Source organism: Leptodactylus fuscus, chromosome 4 (assembly GCF_031893055.1).
Source record: "Leptodactylus fuscus isolate aLepFus1 chromosome 4, aLepFus1.hap2, whole genome shotgun sequence".
Classification (NCBI taxonomy): Eukaryota; Metazoa; Chordata; class Amphibia; order Anura; family Leptodactylidae; genus Leptodactylus; species Leptodactylus fuscus.
In genome coordinates, this window is record NC_134268.1 from 122355805 (window position 1) to 122375558 (window position 19754).

The 19754-nt window shown below is 40.9% G+C and overlaps 1 protein-coding gene across 1 annotated transcript in view; it reads left to right on the forward strand.

The window, feature by feature from the left end:
- The window catches only part of TMEFF1 (transmembrane protein with EGF like and two follistatin like domains 1), a 192972-nt gene that overhangs the window by 77882 nt on the left and 95336 nt on the right, over nucleotides 1–19754 (forward strand). The window contains exon 2 of the mRNA XM_075271026.1: nucleotides 6506–6618. Within this exon, the coding sequence (XP_075127127.1) occupies nucleotides 6506–6618 (113 nt within the window). The remainder of the gene's footprint in view (nucleotides 1–6505; nucleotides 6619–19754) is intronic.

Genomic DNA, 19754 nt, shown 5'->3' on the forward strand with positions numbered 1-19754 from the left:
TTTCATGCCACTTTCTGGCACCTCTTCATTACATCAACATTTTTCAACCATTCATTTCATGATTCACATAATCTAACACATTGTGACCACTCATTGACTAAAATACATGTTTAACACAATTTCACACTATATTCCGGATTATTGGATGGACGTCTCAAAATTCCAGATTATCAGAATTTACCTAGAATTTTACTTTTAAGATCAAAATGTTGCTAACAACACAGTCCTAACAAGAAAAACCTTCTACCGTACCCCTCTTATTGCACTATATGTTTTTCCAACTATCTTAAGGGGTTGGGTATGGCTTTAAAGAAGGCAACACCAAATGCTTTACTAAGACAATTCTATGTGGGATCAGTGACTACATAAAAAGAGAACGGAAGCTAGTGTGATATTGTGCACACTTCTGTATGATACAAATTATAAAGATTAATATACAAAGATTAAAATACAGCACAGACCAGATGAGTTACCTTCCCTCATAACCGTGATCTGAGTCAGCTCAGGAAAAGGATTTTGGTCTCTTATGGTAAATTTTTAGACAAGAAGAAGACACGCTAGAATAATTAGCATAACGGGATATAAAATTCCAACATAGGTTTCAACACAAAACTATGGGATAAGACACAAAGAAGAAGTTTCATCTCATTATTTCCCACTCCCATAAATAAAACATAAACACATAGATATATAAACAAACAAGTAAAAATCAGAATATTCTCTGTAATACATAGATGATACCACAAATTCAATCTCTGTATGCCGTGAACCTTTGCACAAAGATTTTAACTTGGGGTAAAACCCCAACTTGTAGGTTGGCGAGGCGACAGAGGGTGAGTGGCCGTCTCCCCCTCCGTGACCTCCCATACCCACGCTGTGAAGATTCAAAACTTTTCACTATCACCTTTTTGCTCTTTTGTGGATACAACAGTTTGAAAGACAATACCAGACAAACAATAATTCAAAACATAACCATTACATCATATGCTTGAATATCCCTATATACACATTGTCATTATACGTTACTCAGGTTAACCCTTTTTTTTTTTTTTTTTTTGTACTAAATCACTCCTTTGGATATAATACATAGACTGTGGACTGTGGTGCTGGCACAAAGCCAAGTTTCATCTTCTCTGCGCGTCCTCCAGCATCTGGCAGTCTATGAGATAAAACGACCTTGAAGCTCTTGGCAGTCAATTGAAATGCTTTGATTGCCCTTTACAGAAATAAAATAGGAATAAAACTCAAACAGCAGTTAATATACTGACACCAAAATTACACATCAATATTTTTGCGCAATTTTTTTATTTTCATACCAAACCTCACTCTAGTAATTACCACAAGTGTTCAGAATCTCTTAAAGTATACTTGATGTTAAGGGAAATTTCCTTCCTTCCCAATTTTCCTTTTCTTTACTAGATCCCAACCAAAGTTTTGAACGTATAATCCTCTAAACATCATAATAGTGGTATACAGTGAGGTCTTTTATAGCTGAACTGGGCATAGACACTCGGAAAGGGGGCTACCGGGAGTTTGACCTTCCGGGCTTGAGGGTTTGTGATAGGAACTGGATGTGGCTATCACTGGAATCACCGGATAAAGGGGGCGTGATCTGAGGGACGGTGGGGGCCGGAGATGTTGGTCTGGGTGTACTAACATGGCTGCCAGTGGGAACAGCCATAACCTCACTTCCGCCATCCCTGGGCGTTGGTCCGGAAGATGAGACAACAGGGGCATGGGCGGGGAGATCCGCAGGCTACACAGACATCTTGCAAATCAGGATTCAGCTGCCTACAGACGTCACAGATCCACCCATCTCCACTACTCTCGGCGCCATTTTAGGGCAGTGGCGCGCAAGCAATTATACTCGGCATATTCTTTTTATCATCAAGTTTCAGATAACCAAACAAAGAAACAAAGGTTCAGCATTTTCATATCCCTCACGTTCTAGAGTCCTTGCGACCCTGTAATGAGCTTGGGCGGCTTCCAGCAAACCTTTATCTTCTAACACTCCCCGTGACTCTTCTAACATTTTTCTCCACATACTAGGTTGCAATCGGCCCGTAGGAGGCACCTCAGCCAGTTTATACATTCTCAAAGCTTCTTTCACATATTTCTTGCCCTCCCTGACTCGAACTAAATCAACGGCAGTCTGTGCCCCGTCAGGCAGAACATGTTCCCTCTTGAACAACCGCAACATTCTTACGGTCCCAATATTGCTTATCTGCGTGCGCACGGCAGATATGTGACCCCACAACCACCAACAAAAGTCACCTTTACCGGTCTCAGACTCTTGCTGACAGGTCCTCCGCTGACCAAAGGTTGCGGTCACTGGGCAATATCAGATAGGAAAGAATAAGCAGAAGCAATCCACCAGCTGACAGCCTTATGCTAGGGATCAATAAATAAGTAAATTACAGCACCCGTCCTCTTTACTGACGGCCCGTGCCCAGACCAAATGCTGCAATCGTCCAAAAGGTCACATGCACTACTCTACATCAAAGAGGGCAAGAAATTCACTTCCTGGAATCTGCAGCGCCACAGGTGACTGAACACTCGGTGATATATATATATACCAGTGAAGAAAAACAAGTTCAGACTACGGCTCTAGGACCCACCTATCTGTATCACTCAGACCGGACAATCGATCCAACTGGATCACCTGTCAGCCAGACAACGACACACCGACAGTCACAGGCAAATGACACATATTCATATGAATATGCATACACTTACCGTGACTCTAATGAGGGTGATCAGGCCTGGGGTCGGTGAGACATCGTCCGGCATCCAGGGTCCTGCGCGGGTCGGTCATCCGCGGTGGTCCCATGGCCGTGATCCCGGGTTTCGGCACCACTTGTTGAGGGAGAACCCCCGCCAGAATACGGGTCACTTACAGTGGTCAGTCACCTGCTCCAAATCAATCATGCATGTGCGCGCTGACAAAGATAAACACTGACATTGATGCAGTTTCAATCTCAGTCCATGCAATGAGCGTGATGCCTGTTCACACAGAACTGAGGTTTATTGAGGAAGTTACAGTTTTTATACAGGAATGCAAGAAAGATAAGAAAAAGGCAGGCTGTAAGCATATACGTCTTGTATCTGAATACACTGGCGATCAGTCATTGGCCCTTAAATTTCAACATCTTTTAGCTTTCGAGTTCCCAGGAAATGATACTGTCTTTCTTGTAAACCACATGACGATCATGTGCGTCAGCATCTGGGTGCGGTACTGGATACAGGCGCCATCTTAATGTATAAATGTTGCACAAAGAAAAATATAATTTCTTAAGCAGTATAAAGCATGTATAAAAATAAGAATGGACATGGTCTACCTTCACACTTCTTCCACTTTAAAATCCACATTTAAGCCATGTGGCTTGAGAGCATTCAAGTGGAATTCTATCTCTCTACGAACTTTGCGCAATGTATTTAGTTTTGGACATGTGCAATAGCGTTTCTATACACGACAGCATGCTTTTTTATGGGGAGTACAGGTCTGTATCACTTTTTTATATTAAAGGGGTTGTCCCATGAAAAGCATCCTATCTATACTGCTAGTTTGTGTGGATTTAAGACATTTCCTAAATACATTGCTTTATCAAAACTGCTTTGTTTGGCCGATATCTTAATTTATTCACTTCATTGTTGACACTTTGTTTGTATGGCCACTGGGCTTATCTGCTCAGCTGCCAGGTGATGTAGCTCCTAGAAATCTAGGAAGTGAACAGAGCACAGAGCCTGCAGGCTGCAGACCAAGAGTTATGGGAATACCCCTCTAATGAATTAATATATCGCACATATGTCCTGATATGATCACTTATGTATATATTTATTTGGAACTTATACTGTTTGGGGCATTTACTATTTAACCTCACAAAAACATCGAAGTATCCCAAAAAATCATTGCAATGTCCAAGAGCCATGTAGGGACACCCATGGCCTTGCCCAAAAATTTCTTAGGAATGCTTTACTCTCAACTCTTACTGATTCCCCATCCATCCATCTCCATCTAATTTAACATTGTGCCCATTTAGTTGTAGGGATAAGATAAAATTAGCTAAGTAAGGAATATCTTCCATATGCATGGTATACAAAGAATTATGGCTCCTGACGGAGATAGGCCAGCTGTCACTGGAGTACTACTGGCTGTTTAATAGCACCATGTCTTACAGACTAAGTAATCCTGGGTTTTTGCTTGTTTGAGGACTAGAAGCTGCTGCTGACAGGGTATAAGTACTGCAGACTTGACCTCTTTCATATGAAATGATGTACCCATGCGCCTTTTTCCTATTTGTTCTCTGGATTGAGTTAACCTGAGCTCATTTAAGCAATTTAGATTGGAAGTTTCTCTTCAGTTCTCTTAAAGTCCTGACCATTGAGAGTTTATTGGAAAAAAAAAAACTGGAGAAAAGGGAATGCTTCTCCTCTGAAAAATTCCTTCTTCATTTCTTCAAATTGGGTTTTTGCTTATTTTTTCTTAAAGGCTTGCCTAGCCATTTTAAACTTTTTGATTATAATTGAGGATGTTATAAAATAATAAAAGTACTTATACTTACCTTAACATTTCCCTGTAACTCAGTCTCTGTATGCCTTGCTCCAGAGATTATATCCAGACACAGTTGTTTGGATTTCGGGATGTCCTTGATGGAGTAGGAAATACAGAGACCGTCAATGAATTGGGAAGCTTTGAAATAGAAGTGGAGGGAATTGGTAAGGTTTCCATATAGGTCACAAAGCTTTCAACACTGCCTGTTGCTCTTTCTAGAGGGCAGTGTGATGCTATGTAGGAAGCAGAGTGATATAATAGTCATACTTTTCCAGTCGCTGACATATTATGGACACATACATACAACCCAGTGAATTGGCAGAAGAGGAGGCACTTCACTTAGAAAAAAAATGTCTCGAGGGGTCAAGAGCACCACATAGTACATAGCAGTTCCTATTTATATACACACATCATTCTAAAGTTTATTTAAAGTAGCCTACTCCTTTAAAGGAATTCTATCATTGGCTGTAGTGATTTTTAACTAAGCATATATTTTGCATAGCCTTTAGAAAGGCTATTCCAGACATACCTTTTGTTTAGTAATCCTCTGAGCAGTTTTTGAATTAGCTGGCTTTATTGATATGCTACTTAACCAGAACGGAGCACTAGGAGTTCACTGAGCACTGTGTTCTGTGTGTAAACAGGGGGTAGGTGAAAGCAGGGAAGGCTGCTGCTGATTACTCATCAGCCTCCCTGCTCTCACCTCCCCTGCCCCTGCTTCTTGTGTCACCCCCTTTACCTCATAGATTGTAAACTCTTGTAAGTAGGGCCCTCGGTCCCATTGTGTAAATTGACTGTTTCTCTGTAATGTATCTTTTTGTCTGTGCTTGAACCCTACAATTTGTAAAGTGCTGTGGAATATTTTAGCGCTGTATAAATAAAATGTAATATTATTTTCACTCAGTCTAAGCAATCTTGTGGGAACTAAACAGCCTGGACCCAAAGTTTTTCCCTGCTTTGCTGTAGAGATTTGTGTGTCTGCTGACAAATTGCTCAGATGTACAACTCTCATATGAAACTCCTGACTTGTACAACATTGTTATACATGGCAACTACTAGAGTTGTACATGGCAACTACTAAAAATGTATACAATCAGCTGTAACATTTAGCTATTCATTTCTATATAATCTTTTTCCTGATTTGGGTCATGTAATCTCATGGTGACTCTCCTGAGAATAACATGTTTTTTCTGTTTTATTAAGAAAACAGGTCTTCCTGTACAATACAGACTGTGTCACATGGGTTCTCCACTAGTTCAGTGAAGCCTCCTTGCTGTATACCTGTTTTCTTAGATTATTTAACCCCTTCCCGCCGATTGCATTTTTTTTTCATTTTTCGTTTTTGACTCCCCTCCTTTTAAACCCCATAACTTTTTTATTTATCCGCTCCCAGAGCCATATGAGGTCTTAATCTTTGTGGGACAAATTTTTCTTCATGATGCCACCATTAATTATTGTGTTTAATGTACTGGGAAGCTGGAAAAAAATTCAGAATGGGGTGGATTTGAAGAAAAAATGCATTTCTGCGACTTTCTTACGGGCTTTGGTTTTACGGCGTTCACTTTGCAGCCAAAATGACATGTCCCCTGTATTCTGTGTTTCGGTACGGTTCCAGGGATACCAAATTTATATGGTTTTATTTACATTTTGACCCCTTAAAATGGGTATGGAGTTACTAAGCTGTAATGCACATGACCAGACTTTTTATCTGCAGTGGTGGGTCATCCCTCCCCCCCCTCGGCTTATACTCGAGTCAATAAGTTTTCCCAGTTTTTTGTGGTAAAACTAGGGGCCTCGGCTTATATTCGGGTCAGCTTATACTCGAATATAAACTGTACATAAATGATGTGAAGGATAATAAAGACAATTGAGCAGGGCAGTGATGAAAAGTGGATGGAAGTTTTTTTGCTGGAGTGCTTCCTTTAAATATCTCATTTTTTTTTTATATTACAGAGCTGAATATGAGGGAATCTGAAGTACGACGAGTATGTGATGAAACAACATGTAAATATGGAGGAGTGTGCAAAGAAGATGTAGATGTTGTGAAATGTGCCTGCCAATTTCAGGTAAAACAATAAAACCACTGTCAGGGAACAGGTTGACTTTAAAAAGATTGTGCAGAGATGCAAATGTTTTTACAGTGCAGTATAAAAGGTTTTATATCCCCACATGACCCCTTTAAGGGAAGTTTGTCTGGTGCAAAATGCTCCTCAAACCAATAAAAGTGCCATGTGGTCATTACTGATGAAGCAATGTAGAAATAATCATTATTTTATAGAAATGCAAATCATCCAGCAAGTACATTAGGAACAGTCCTGATTTTGAGAGTTGTGCCGAAATACAGTTGTGACACCGGCAGAGGTTGAAAATGTAATTCACTGCTACAGGGACATTATTGGAGAGCCAAATCACTTGCAGCTGTCTGTACATAAATCTGGTTAGGCAGGACCATCCTCAATGCACTTGGATACTAATTTGCATATCCATAAAAGAGATGATTTTCTTTGCAGTGCTTTATCAATTTGTGGCCACAAAAGTCAGTTTCTGCCCATATTATATGAGTTTTTTGGTCATATAATCCATCCACCCACCAACCCCATCAAGCATATTCAGCTGTCACCACCACATTTATAGAGCACATAACAGTTATAAATAACATACCTTTGCTATCTATGTAATTTTGTAGATTCCAAGGAAAACAACTCTGAAGTCTTATACAGATTAGGCAGTTGGTGCACTAGAGCTAGGCCACTCGGACTCCTGCACTGCTCTTGCCATTCAGGCCCCTAACATCTCCTGCCTTTGCCAGTCCACGAGTTGATCCTCTGACTGCTATGACATCACCTATCCTACGTGAGCAGCAAGAGCCACACTTCAGAGACTTCAGAGTTGTTTTTCTCTAAATCTACAAAAGTGACATAAATAACAAAGGTATGTTGGTTATCATCATAACATTCTCTATAATGCGGTGGCAGCAGTTGAATATTCTGTGGGAAGGTGATAGACTCCCCCCAAGGTGAATCATGAAATATTGCTGTGTAAATTAGGACGAGATGGATAGAATCATCCACAAGAGGCTTGTTATGGTCTTAGAAAATCTAGGGTCCAAGCTCCAATGCATATGTATTGGATCTTTTGGGCTGGCGCTGCCCCATCTCTTCTCATTATCATTATAAGATGGTGTTTTAATTACTCTTCTGTTGTACTTCTGGACATCTGGACAAGGCAGCAAAGCAACACTATTCTCTATAGACATTGATAAAACTCTCTGCGTTTCTCCTGTTGCTTCCTCCTCTCTGGGTTAGGTTTTTGAAGGCTATCACTTGCTGGAAATTGGTACAGCATGTATCCATAGTGGTGGAATGACACTTTACAGAAAAAGTGAATTTTATCAACATAACACCTGCTCCAAATTTAGTGTAGCCCAAGCATAATTGTCTCTCTAATACTGTAACACCCTATGGCTGCCATATGTTTATGCCAGCACTCAATGCTAAAAAATAGCAAGGAATTCTTGCACATTTCTCACCTCACATCTCTGTGGGTATTATAGTGGAAATTGTATTGTGGTTTTTACCCATCTACCATTTTCAGATGTAGGCCATGGCCATATGGGACAAACTTACTGACAGAGGTTGCACTACAATACTCTTTGTCCTGTCATTTTCCAGGAGTATTTTTCACCAAGGAGGAGTAGGGAGTTTGCAGTAATGGAAATAAATAATATGTAGGCATAATATCTCTTAATAATACATATTAATACAGAGAGGTTGTTATTTAACCCCTTCCCGACACACGGCATAATAGTACGGCGCTGACTTCCCACAAACCGCCATAGTACTACGATGGCTGCATGGTGCACACACAGAAACTGTGTGCGCACCATGCCCCGCGGTTGTCAGCCGTAACATACAGCTGACACTGCCCTGTAACACCTGCGGTCGGAGCCGGGTCCGATTGCAGGTATTAACCCCTGAGATGCCGGCGGCCAAACATGGACGCCGACATCTCAGGAGTTTTGGTATGATTGCGGCCCGATCAGCACCCCATGCGACAGTTTTGGGGGGTGCCGGTGTTGCTAATGGGCAGCCCGGGGTCTGGTCAGTGACCCCGGGTCTGCCCCATCACTTCCCACGGGGCTGACAGCTTCCTGTACACTGCAATTCACGTGTATTGCAGCGTACATCTAGTTAAGCAGCGATCAGAAGATCACTGCTTCAATCCCCCATGGGGACAGAAAAAAAAAGTGAGAAAAAAGTAAAGAAAAAAAAGTTTAAATAAGTTTAAAACAAATTAGAAATAAATAAAGCCCCAAAAATCCCATTTTACCATATAAAATGTTTTATGTAAAATAAAGAAAAATAGAAAAAAACATTACATATTTGGTATCACCGCGTCCGTAAAAACCTGAACAATAAAATTAAAACTTTATTTAACCGAACAGTGAATGGCATTAAAAAAAGGCAGAAAACCACCCAAAATAATGATTATTCACCACTTTTGCTTTACAAAATGTTCAATAAAAAGTAATCAAATGGTCAGATGAAGACCAAAATGGTACCAATAAAAAGCACAGATTGTCCCGCAAAAAGTAAGCCCTCAATCAGCTCTGTCAACAGAAAATTAAGAATGTTATGCCTTTCAGAAGATGGTGATGCAAAAATAGATTTTTTTTCCCTAAATTGAATTTCATTCTGCACAAATAGCAACGCATTAAAAAATAATATAAATGAGGTATCGCCAAAAATCGTACTGACCCACAGAATAAAGGTAACATGTTAGTTATGCTGTACACTGCAGGGGAAAAAAATAAGTGCTAAAGAGCAATGCCAGTATTGATGTTTTCTTTTACGTCCCATCCAGAAAGAGTTAATAAAATGTAGTCAATAAATTACAGGCACCCCAAAATGGTGACATTGAAAGGTACATTTCATACCACAAACAACAAGCCCTCATATGGCCACATTGCCAGAAAAAAAAATATAGCTTGTACAATGTGAAGACAAAAACCCCAAAAGTCGCCAAATCATTAGGACATAAGTGGCTGCGACTAGAAGGAAATGTATAAGCTGTGCGAGCGTTTTCAGGGGACTCCCCATATTTAAAGCTTATGAGAGATAATATACCAGCGCTGATCCCCCAGAATGCCCCTCTTCCCCATCCGTGTCATAGGAGCTAGTGGGAAAATAGAATGGGATTTGGTGTACCCAATTTACTCCGCACAGCTTACATATTCACTTCGGGGTTACTAATGCTCACTACATCACTTGATAAATTCTTTGAGGGGTGCGGTTTTCAAAATGGGGTCACTTTCTAGAGGTTTCCACTGTTTTGACACCTCAAGGGCTTTGAAAATGCGACATGGTTCCTGAAACTGATCACAGCCAGATCTGCCCTCTAAAAGCTCCTTGGCACGCCTTCCCTTCTGCGTCTCGCTGTGTGTCCATATATTAGATTACACCCACATGTGGGGTACTATGGTAGTCGGGAGAACTTGCATAACAAATTGTGGGATGCGTTTTCTCCTTTAACCCCTTGCGAATGTGCAAATTCTAGGGCTAAACTAAAATACTAGTGCAATAAAATCAAATGTGTAAATTTCACCTCCATTTTGTATTAATTCCTGTTAAGCACTTATAGGGTTAAAATACTAGATATATGTTGCTTATTTAAGGGGTGCAGTTTTGAAAATGGGGTGATTTATGGGGGGGTTTAATACAAGGGTCTTTCAAAACCCCTTCATAACTGGATTAGTCCCTTAAAAAAATGGGTTTTGGAAATTCTTGAAAATTTTGAATATTGTTGTTTCACTTGTAAACCTTATAATGTCCGTAAAAAATAAAAGGGCGACTAAAGTTTGATGCCGACATAAAGCAGAGATCTGGGACATGAGAGTTATGATATAATTTTGGTGGTCTGACTATCTGTATGCAATGCACATCATTTCAAACTTTATAAAATGCATATTTTTCAAAATTTCCACCAAATTTCCTATTTTTTCATAATTAAACACAAAACATATAAACCACAATTTACTACTAACATGAAGTACAATGTGCTACGAAAAAAAACTATCTCAAAATCATTTTGGTAAGTTAAAGCATTCCAAAGTTATTACCACATTAAAGGGGTTGTCCCGTCACAAGGATCCTATCTATAATGCTTGTAAATGTGAATGTAAGACTTTTCCTAAATACAATGCTTCAGCAACACTGCTTTGTTTGGCCACTATCTCACTTTATTCATTTTTTTGTGGCCACAGCTCTGACCTAGCTGCTCCTGAGTCAAGTGATGTGTCAGCCTGCTCTCAGGGGGGAGGGAGGAGGGGCTAAGTACACGGGAGCGAGCCTGGGGGGGGTAGTTTACCCTTTGGGGGACAGGTGAAGCCAGCAACATCGCTATGTGCCTGCCCTGCATGAAGACAGCAGCGGCAGAAGCGATGCTGCTATTCCGGGGTGTGGCGGGGGGGAGGAGCGGAATAACAGCATCGCTTCTGCCGCTGCTGTCTTCATGCAGGGCAGAAGCATAGCGATGTTGCTGACTTCACCTGTGCTGGCATCCATCCGCTGTAATAGGCGGATGCTGGGGACTGTTAGATGCCGGCACAGGCACATCGCTATGCTTCTGCCCTACATGAAGACAGCAGCGGCAGAAGCTATGCTGTTCCGCTCCGGGGTCACATATGCAAAGCCAAGTGGCGAGATGCCGCCGGCCCTGCGTGCAAGCTCATACACCAGTCTAGCCTTCACAATGCTAATACAGACCCGCAAGGTGTCGGGTCTGTATTTGCATTGTGAAGGGTAGACTGGTGTATGAGCGCGCACGCAGGGCCGGCGGCATCTCGCCGCTTGGCTTTGCATATGTGACCCTGCCCACCAATGACGAGACAAAGCCGGAAGACAGAAGAATTTAGAGTAACGAAGACGGGTAAGTATGCGACGTGGGACAACCCCTTTAAGTGACACAGTTTTGAAAAATTGAGCTTGGTCAGGAAATCAAAAAGTGGCATCGGCGGGAAGGGGTTAATCAGAGAAACCATTAAAAAGACTATTTTACATAAATAACAAATTTAGTGGTTTGTTTTAACAGCATTCATTGTGCGGTAAAAATGACATATTCCATATATTATAATTTGGGTTGGCACAATCATAGCAATACCTAATTTATTTAGTTTTTGTGTTTTTATACCTTTACAAAACTCCAAAAGTACAGAACTATGTGAGATGTCTTTTTCAGTAGAACAAGATGTGTTTTTTATTTTTACCATTTTGGGAATTGTCTGATGGTTTGATGTAGAGTTGATTTGAATTTGATTCGAAACATAGTTTCAAATGCCTCGCTCCCATAGGAATGAATGGAAGCGGCGGACAGGAAGGTGTTAAGCGCCGGCCAAGCGCTGGCTGCTTCCATTTATTCCTATGGAGCGAGGTATTCGAAATTATAGTATCGAATACTATTCGCTCATCTCTAGTTTGATCATTTGTTGTACAATTTTTTGGGGAGGCAAAACAGTAATTCTGCTACTTTTTTTTACGGTTACGGTGTTTACTGTATGGGATAAATATTTTTATTGTTTGAGCATTTTCTGATGCAGGCTGATTTGTTTATGATCTAGAGAAAGGGGGAGAGGTGATTTTAAATAAATTAAATAAATAAATATATATATTTTTTAACCACCATAGGGTCTTGAACCTGTGATAATTAGATCATCTGTATCATAGGCTGCCATACATCTGTGTGGTAGTCTATTGCAGAATCACTACATAACTATTGAGGCTTGCTACAGGGAAGCATCATTAGTTATTTCTCTAAGGGAGCCTTCACACGGAGTAAACATGCGTGTATTTTTGCAAAATACACGTGTAAAAATACATGTGTAAAAATAAGACTCCCATTGACTTCAATGACATTTTACAGGCGTATTTTTACACGTGCAAAAAATATCATTGAAGTCAATGAGAGTCTTATTTTTAATGTGTAAAATGTCATTGAAGTCAATGGGGGTCTTATTTTTAACGTGTAAAATGTCATTGAAGTCAATGGGAGTCTTATTTTTACACGTGTATTTTTTACATGTGTATTAAGACAGATTGCGTAAAAACTGGTTTTTTTGTGGGCACTTCTTGCTGTGGTTTTTTGAACCAAAATCAGCAGTGAATTCAGAAGAGAGAAATATACTTAGTCCTTTTGTAGCCACTCTAGGATTTGGCTCAACAAAATACAGCTACAAAAAATCAGCTAGAAAAAAGCAGCCTTTTCTGTACCGTGGGGCCTTAGCCTTACAGCCATTTCATTGCAAACGACCAGGGAAAAACCTCACAAAATCAGGTATTTTTTCTGCAGCATACCTGCAGTGAAACTTTGCAAAGGTTAAAATCTTTAATAATTGACATATGAGGGTTTAAACCTTCAGCACAAGTCACTGCACTAGTCACAGCATGTGGGGGAGATTTGTTAAATCTCATCTACTATACTGCTACTTGCTTACACTGCAGATTGGTTAGTCACAGTCAAGTTTGCATTGCCTAACCCACTGCTGTTATTTCCCTATAATGTTTTTTGGTCAGGATTTTGAATCAGTATTTGAAACTCAAATGGTGGCCAAAAGAAAAATGCACAATGTGCTTCTTTAGGTCTTCTACAAACTCCTGCCCTGCAAATATTAATTCCAACTAGGTCTATGTGAAAAAGGTCTTATTGTACCTAGAGCTATTGTACTACTAGGTGGTGCTGACTACCACATGCCTTCTGAATATAATTAACCCTTAACATCTTATTACCGTAGGCCACATCAGGGATGGTATTATGGAAATCAATGGAGCCCAAATAAATCCTTTTCTCTATAAAGCTGTCCATTATTTTTCTGAATGAAAAATTTCAGCAAACAGGGCTTTTTCATCCAATTCTACAATGGATGCCTAGCCTAATAAGATGCCTCCACATTGAAGCACCACTTTAAAATGTGTCCTAAACACTTAAAGGGCTATTCCAATGTTAAGGATTTATGTAAACTGCCAGCTTATGTAAATGCAATAGTTTTCCTAAATACTTTTCTTTAGAAATGCTGCTTTGATTACCTGCTATGTGAGATTATCCTTCACATTGTTTAAACAGCATTGTCAAGGAACCCAGCCTTATCTAGCATTATAAAATGGATGACCTGACTCACTGCTCTATGGAGTTAAAGGAGGCTGAATTCTCGAGTCTTGCATGCTTTCAGAGCTGTTATCCCCTGCTCTTCCATCCAGGTAATCCGGTCAGCTAATTGCAGTTTGCAGATAAAGTCTCGGATAGTGTCATTATCTCTATATAAACACAAAGATAACATTGACTTTACTGCAAGTCCGTTGTCTGTCCTAGCAGCATGTGCATTTTTTTTTTAACCTGTGTAATATAATATACATTTACTGTGCATATTATTTGATCTGAATTATTGGAAACTTCTAGTAATCATAATAAATTATCCCTCATGGAAGGCAATGTCTGTATCTACTTCATAGTGTCCTATCCATCAAATAGTCAAAGCCTGTCCATCAGCTTATGGAAGAATACAGGAATTGAGAAGAAAAGACAGCAGGCAAAGCTGTGGTTAATTGAAAATGTGAAACAAGTGGTAGTGAATTTTCTGCACCTGCTTTGTAATTATTATGTAGAATCTTGGTCTTTTAGCATTTTCATAAGAAATTAATCATTCAGTGTCAATTGTGGTTAATACATTTGTAATATATTTTTTCTCCAGCTTCCAAATCTTTTAACCCATCCAGATATCTCGTAAGAGAATTCTGCAGGTGCATAATTAGAATGATTATAATTATCTGCTGCCTTTCTACCAACAGAAAATCACAGCGTGTAAAGTATAGATAAATCTTTTTCTTATCACATCTCATCTAAATAAGAGTAATATTACACACATGTGGTCACTAATACATCACAAATAGAGTAACTCACCACAGGATTGTTAAATCAACTGCATGTGTTATACAGTACGATACCATAACACTTACTGTACCAGGGCAATAGAGGTGTCCCCTTTGTTTCTTTACTGTTGTCATCCTTTTGTGAATAAAAACTTTTCACAAAATCATGTCATTGGACATTACAAGAAGGGTCCCTTACCAACATACAAGTACAGTATATGGTGGTAATGGACTGATTAGACACAGACACTGTGCACAATCTTCAGTTGAAAGGTAAAATGATGCTGCAACTAGTGGCAGGAAGTGTTATAAAATAAGAAAAATCACTTGTGCCAGTTCACATGGGCCTCAGCAGTCATGTGCTGTAAATACTGACATCACTGGTCATCACACCAGGAATATACACAAACATTGTTATGTTATGGTGTCTGTACTAGTATGAGGGGGGAGGGGGGTTATGATAAGGCCCAACTTTGTGGAATGCAGCTAAATACGCAGCAAAATCACGTCATGTTATTTTCCCACAGTGTTTTTTGTTGCATTTTTGCTGAGTTTTTCTCTACAGATTTCATTCCCTTATTAAACCCTTAGGGAAAATGCAAGTGTTTCCGTAGGTATAATTGACACTTCTGAAAATGCAGCTTTTTTTTGCTGCAAAGGGTGGATGGGATTAGCCAGAATCTCATTCACTTTACTGAAATTGTAAGATGCGGCATTTTTTTCTTTTGGTAAAAAGCGCTATATTTCTGCAATGTGGGGCTTTAGCCATAAAGAGGGTTTTCAGGGAGTTTTTTAATTCTTACTTCCCCTGGGCTCTGTTACTGAACAACCATGGGTTTCCAGGCTGGTTCCAACTCTTGGTCACAGACTCAGAACCAACACTCAAGTCACTCTCCCTTCACTCTTCTCTCCCGTTTTGTCTACAAGCTACCTGAATTATGAAGTATGGCTTTACTATTACTGTATAATGATGTATTTAGCCACCCCATAATACAGATATCTAGAAGTGAACATGGTAGAGGAGACAGAGTGACTCAGGGGCCATGTGTGGTTCCAATCTTGTGACCTGGGTTCGGAACTAGCCCAGATATCCATTGTTCATCTGCAACAGAACAGTGAAAAACGCAGAAAACCTCCGTGGTAAACTCTTTTTACATGCGGTGGTTGAAAGCTGTGAATTTAAAATCGGCCCCACAAGTCAAATTGTGCTTCAGGTTTTAGTCTAAGGGTTGGTTCACACTAGCGCTTGTATTCCGTCCGCAAGGAGTCTGCATGGAGACCCCCCGGATGGAATGCAATCGCAATTGCAAGCGATGTGCTTGCAAAGCACATGGAGCCCATAGACTATAATGGGCTCCGTGTGCTTGCCGCGCACTGCCCGCACGAATGAATTGTGCGGGCAGTGCACGGCAAGCACACGGAGCCCACTATAGTCTATGGGCGCCGTGTGCATAATTGCACAGCACTTGCATTAGCGTTGGTATTCCGTCCGGGAAACGCTAGTGTGAACCAACTCTAAGCATGTGGATAAGATTTATTTAATTTGTAGTTCACATTGGGTTAGCCACCAAGGATTTTACGGCTGACTTGACCTGTACCAAGAAAACATTTAAAATAAAAATATACATATTTCCACAATATTATATCAAACTAATTTGGTACTTTGACAGTTTTGCAATTTGTTGCTCTGTTATAGAATTGCGATCATCACAAGTATACAAAGCAGCCTCATTTACCCTGGGACACCATGATTTTATCAGCAAAAAAGCTGTTGTGTTGGACAGGAATTTGTTTTATGATCACCTGTGATGGCTTAAAAAAAACACCATTTGTACTGCAGTAAATATACCAGTAAGTGTCTCACTTTATGTCTACATACATCAGCAGACTGGTTTGAGCGCACTGTTTGCTAGATATATTAACTACATTTGCTTTATCCACGTTTAGTGCCTTAGTGAGACATATATATTGCCCATACTTACAGTGGAGAACTTTATCTACTGGCTGACCCCTGTTAAGACTCGCTCCATGTTTCTCAGCACTACTGAGAAACAGTATACCAATACCAATGAATACAGCGACATTTGTGCATTTTCCATCTATGTGGTCAGCTGACTGATCAAAGAAAATATGGTCTAAAATGGCCTTTGTCATAATCAATATTATTCATTTTGCTATCACTGTTAAAGGGATGGCATTCCATAATTAAACATTGCATTTTTTTGGATAGATAAAGAATTAGCGTTTTTTAAAAGTGGCGTTTGATTATGTCTCAGAATGTACGCTAGCCTGGGAGTTAGCCTAGTCACACAAGCCTGGGAGCTTAGTCCAAACCCTAGATGGTCTTATACACAAACAGCAGAGTAATTGTTGGTATTGTGAAGGCCCAAAATGTAAGAAGTGGCACACTAGTAACTGATTTTTCGATAAAATTAATGGCTTTGAATTCGATCAGTTGGGCTTCCTGAACCAATAGCAATCAGCTGTTTGAAAAGGCAATGACTCTTGGTCAGTTGTCACTTCCAGTGGCGTAACTAGGAATGGCGGGGCCCCGTGGCGAACTTTTGACATGCCCCCCCCCCCCCCCCTGACCGACGCCAAAGACCCCGACCGACACCCCACACACATTCCTGCGCGCCCTATTATGCCCCATAGTGGCCCCTGCACACAGTATTATGCCCCAGAGTATAATAATCGGAGACCCGGGGGGATACAAACATAAAAAACACTGTTACTTACCTATCCCTGGCAGCACTCTCCACTGATTGCGGCCATCTTCAATGATGTCCGGGACGTCATGTGATCCGGGGGCCTGCGTGGCGATTCACAAGCCTTCCGGAGCCAGGAAAGACAAGTAACACTGTTTTTTTATGTTCCCTTACCTCTCCTGGGTCTCCGATCATTATACTTGGGGGTCTGAAAAGACCCCTGAGTATATTAATAGTGCTTGTGGGGCCCGCGGTGTCACTTACCTATCCCAGCCCCTGCCAGGATCAGTAATACGGCCCATTACCGGCTGGGGTTCAGCCGGTAATGGCTTATTAAAAAAACAAACAAAACCGCAGCGGCTGTTGCTGGGCCCCCTGACATCCTGGGCCCTGTGGCAGTCGCTACCGCTACTACCCCTGTAGTTACGCCCCTGGTCACTTCGTTTTCTGAGATTAGTGGCATCACATCCATTGGTCACATGGCCATGCTGTGCGTAAGTCCTTTTCATATGAATGGGATTTAGCTGCAATATCAAGCCCAGCCATTGTACTGTGTTCATATCTGTGTCTGATAAGCATTGATGAGGCTGCAGATTAACCCTTTCACTGCCAAGCACGTAGCTCTACGTCCTCGCAAAGTGGCACCACAGTAGCCGAGGACGTAGCTATTATGTCCTCTCCACTAATACCGATATCTCTGGACTACATCAACATATCTTGATAAATAAATTTTAAAGAGGAGAATCTCATCTTTAAAATGATACCAAGAACTTGATGATTGAACTTTTTTAAAGTTTTGGAGCGATTCACTGTTGAAAACGCTATTTGGTATTGAGATCCAACTGCAGATCTCAATTCCGAACAGCGTTTCAACAGTGAATCGATAAAAAACTGTTTGTTCAATCATTTTAAAGATGAGATTCTCCTCTTTAAAATACATTTTAAAGCATCAAGATATGTTGATGCAGTCCACAGATATAGAGCTCTAAATTCTCCCGCAACTCCCCCACCCTCTTCTGTCCCTATTAACCCTTCTCCTGCCAATCAGAGCGCATACTATACATTTGCCTGTGATTGTCACACACAGGTATAATGTAATTCCCCCCTGAGCTTTACTAGTGGGGTATTTTTATGTTATACCCCCTGAACATAACTAGGAAGTTTATTGGCGCTGTGACCCACACATTTTCCATCATCCAGGTCGCAGCGCCAAAAAAAAAAAAAAGTCGCACCAAACAATTACACAACATATACACAAAGTTGCAAATAAAGTTTACATTTCACCGAATCCATGTCCTGTCCATACCTGAGCTTTCTACGCCTCTGCAATTTTTGCCAGCAATCTCTGTTTGCCGCAAAGTTGCATGAAGGTGGTTGTATATATGAACTATTAAATTGTGTTTTTATATACAGTATGCTGTGTAATCTGAAAAAAGTTAGATTTTGGTATCACAGTCACAGTTTGGTAGGTGCAGTATAGCTTTTTAACATATAAGTGAATAGCAGTAAAATCCTACCTGTCTTCTGTATTCTTGTTTTTGGGAGTCCAAGCTCTTGTTCTAGTTGATGTTTGCGGTACATATAGTATATTTACACATTGTATACACCTTAAGCTATTATTTTAAATGTATTTTGTATATGAATGTGAGATCAAACATGAGTTTTAGGTGCAAATATGTGTTTTAGCACATTTTTTCAAAAAATGATTTGTGTTGATCGCAAAGTTGCATGAAGGTGGATGTGGCTATTGATGACCCTTTAAGACATTTGTAATCTTAAGGTTGTCTACTTTCAAAAAATTTATAGGGTTTAGGTGTTCACTTACTTTTCATGGTGTGTACTCCCTACATTTTATAGGATGATATTTTTTTAACATTTCCAGCTTCAAAGCAGATTTTTGTTCCTTCCAGTAGTGATTTTCTGAAGACACGTGCATGCAGGTGTAGGCTGTTGTGATATGAATGAACTCTGCACATGTTGAACTCTTATTTTTAAGAGGTTTGGTGCATTTACCGTATTTTTCGGACTATAAGACGCACTTTTTTTCCCCCAAATTTGGGGGGAAAAGAAGGGTGCGTCTTATAGTCTGAATGTGGCGCCTGGCACCCGCCGTAATAGAGAGGCGGATGTCGGCAAGGGATAGACGCCGGGGCCTGAGACATCGCTGCACTCCTCTGCCCTGCGTGAAGCCAGCAGCGGCGATGCTATTCCGCTCCTCCGTCCCCCCGCCGCTGGCTTCATGCAGGGCAGAGGAGCGCAGAGATGTCTCAGGCCCCGGCACCTGTGCTGGCGTCTATCCCTCGCCGGCATCCGCCTCTCTAGTACAGCGGATGCCGGGTTAGTATCAGCGGCCCCTTCTCCCCTGGGGCTGGTCCCCACCGGCCTCGTACCTGTGAAGTTGCAGGCCGGCTCCTGCGCGGCGATATCGCAGGAGCCGACCTGTTCGGGTGACAGCCTAATGAAGGCTCCCAGGCCTGTCACTGCTATTTATTAGTATTGCGGCTGGGCCTAGGACCAGCCGTAATACTAATAGACAGAATGTCCCATAGACAGCAATACAGTTGTATTGCCGTCTAT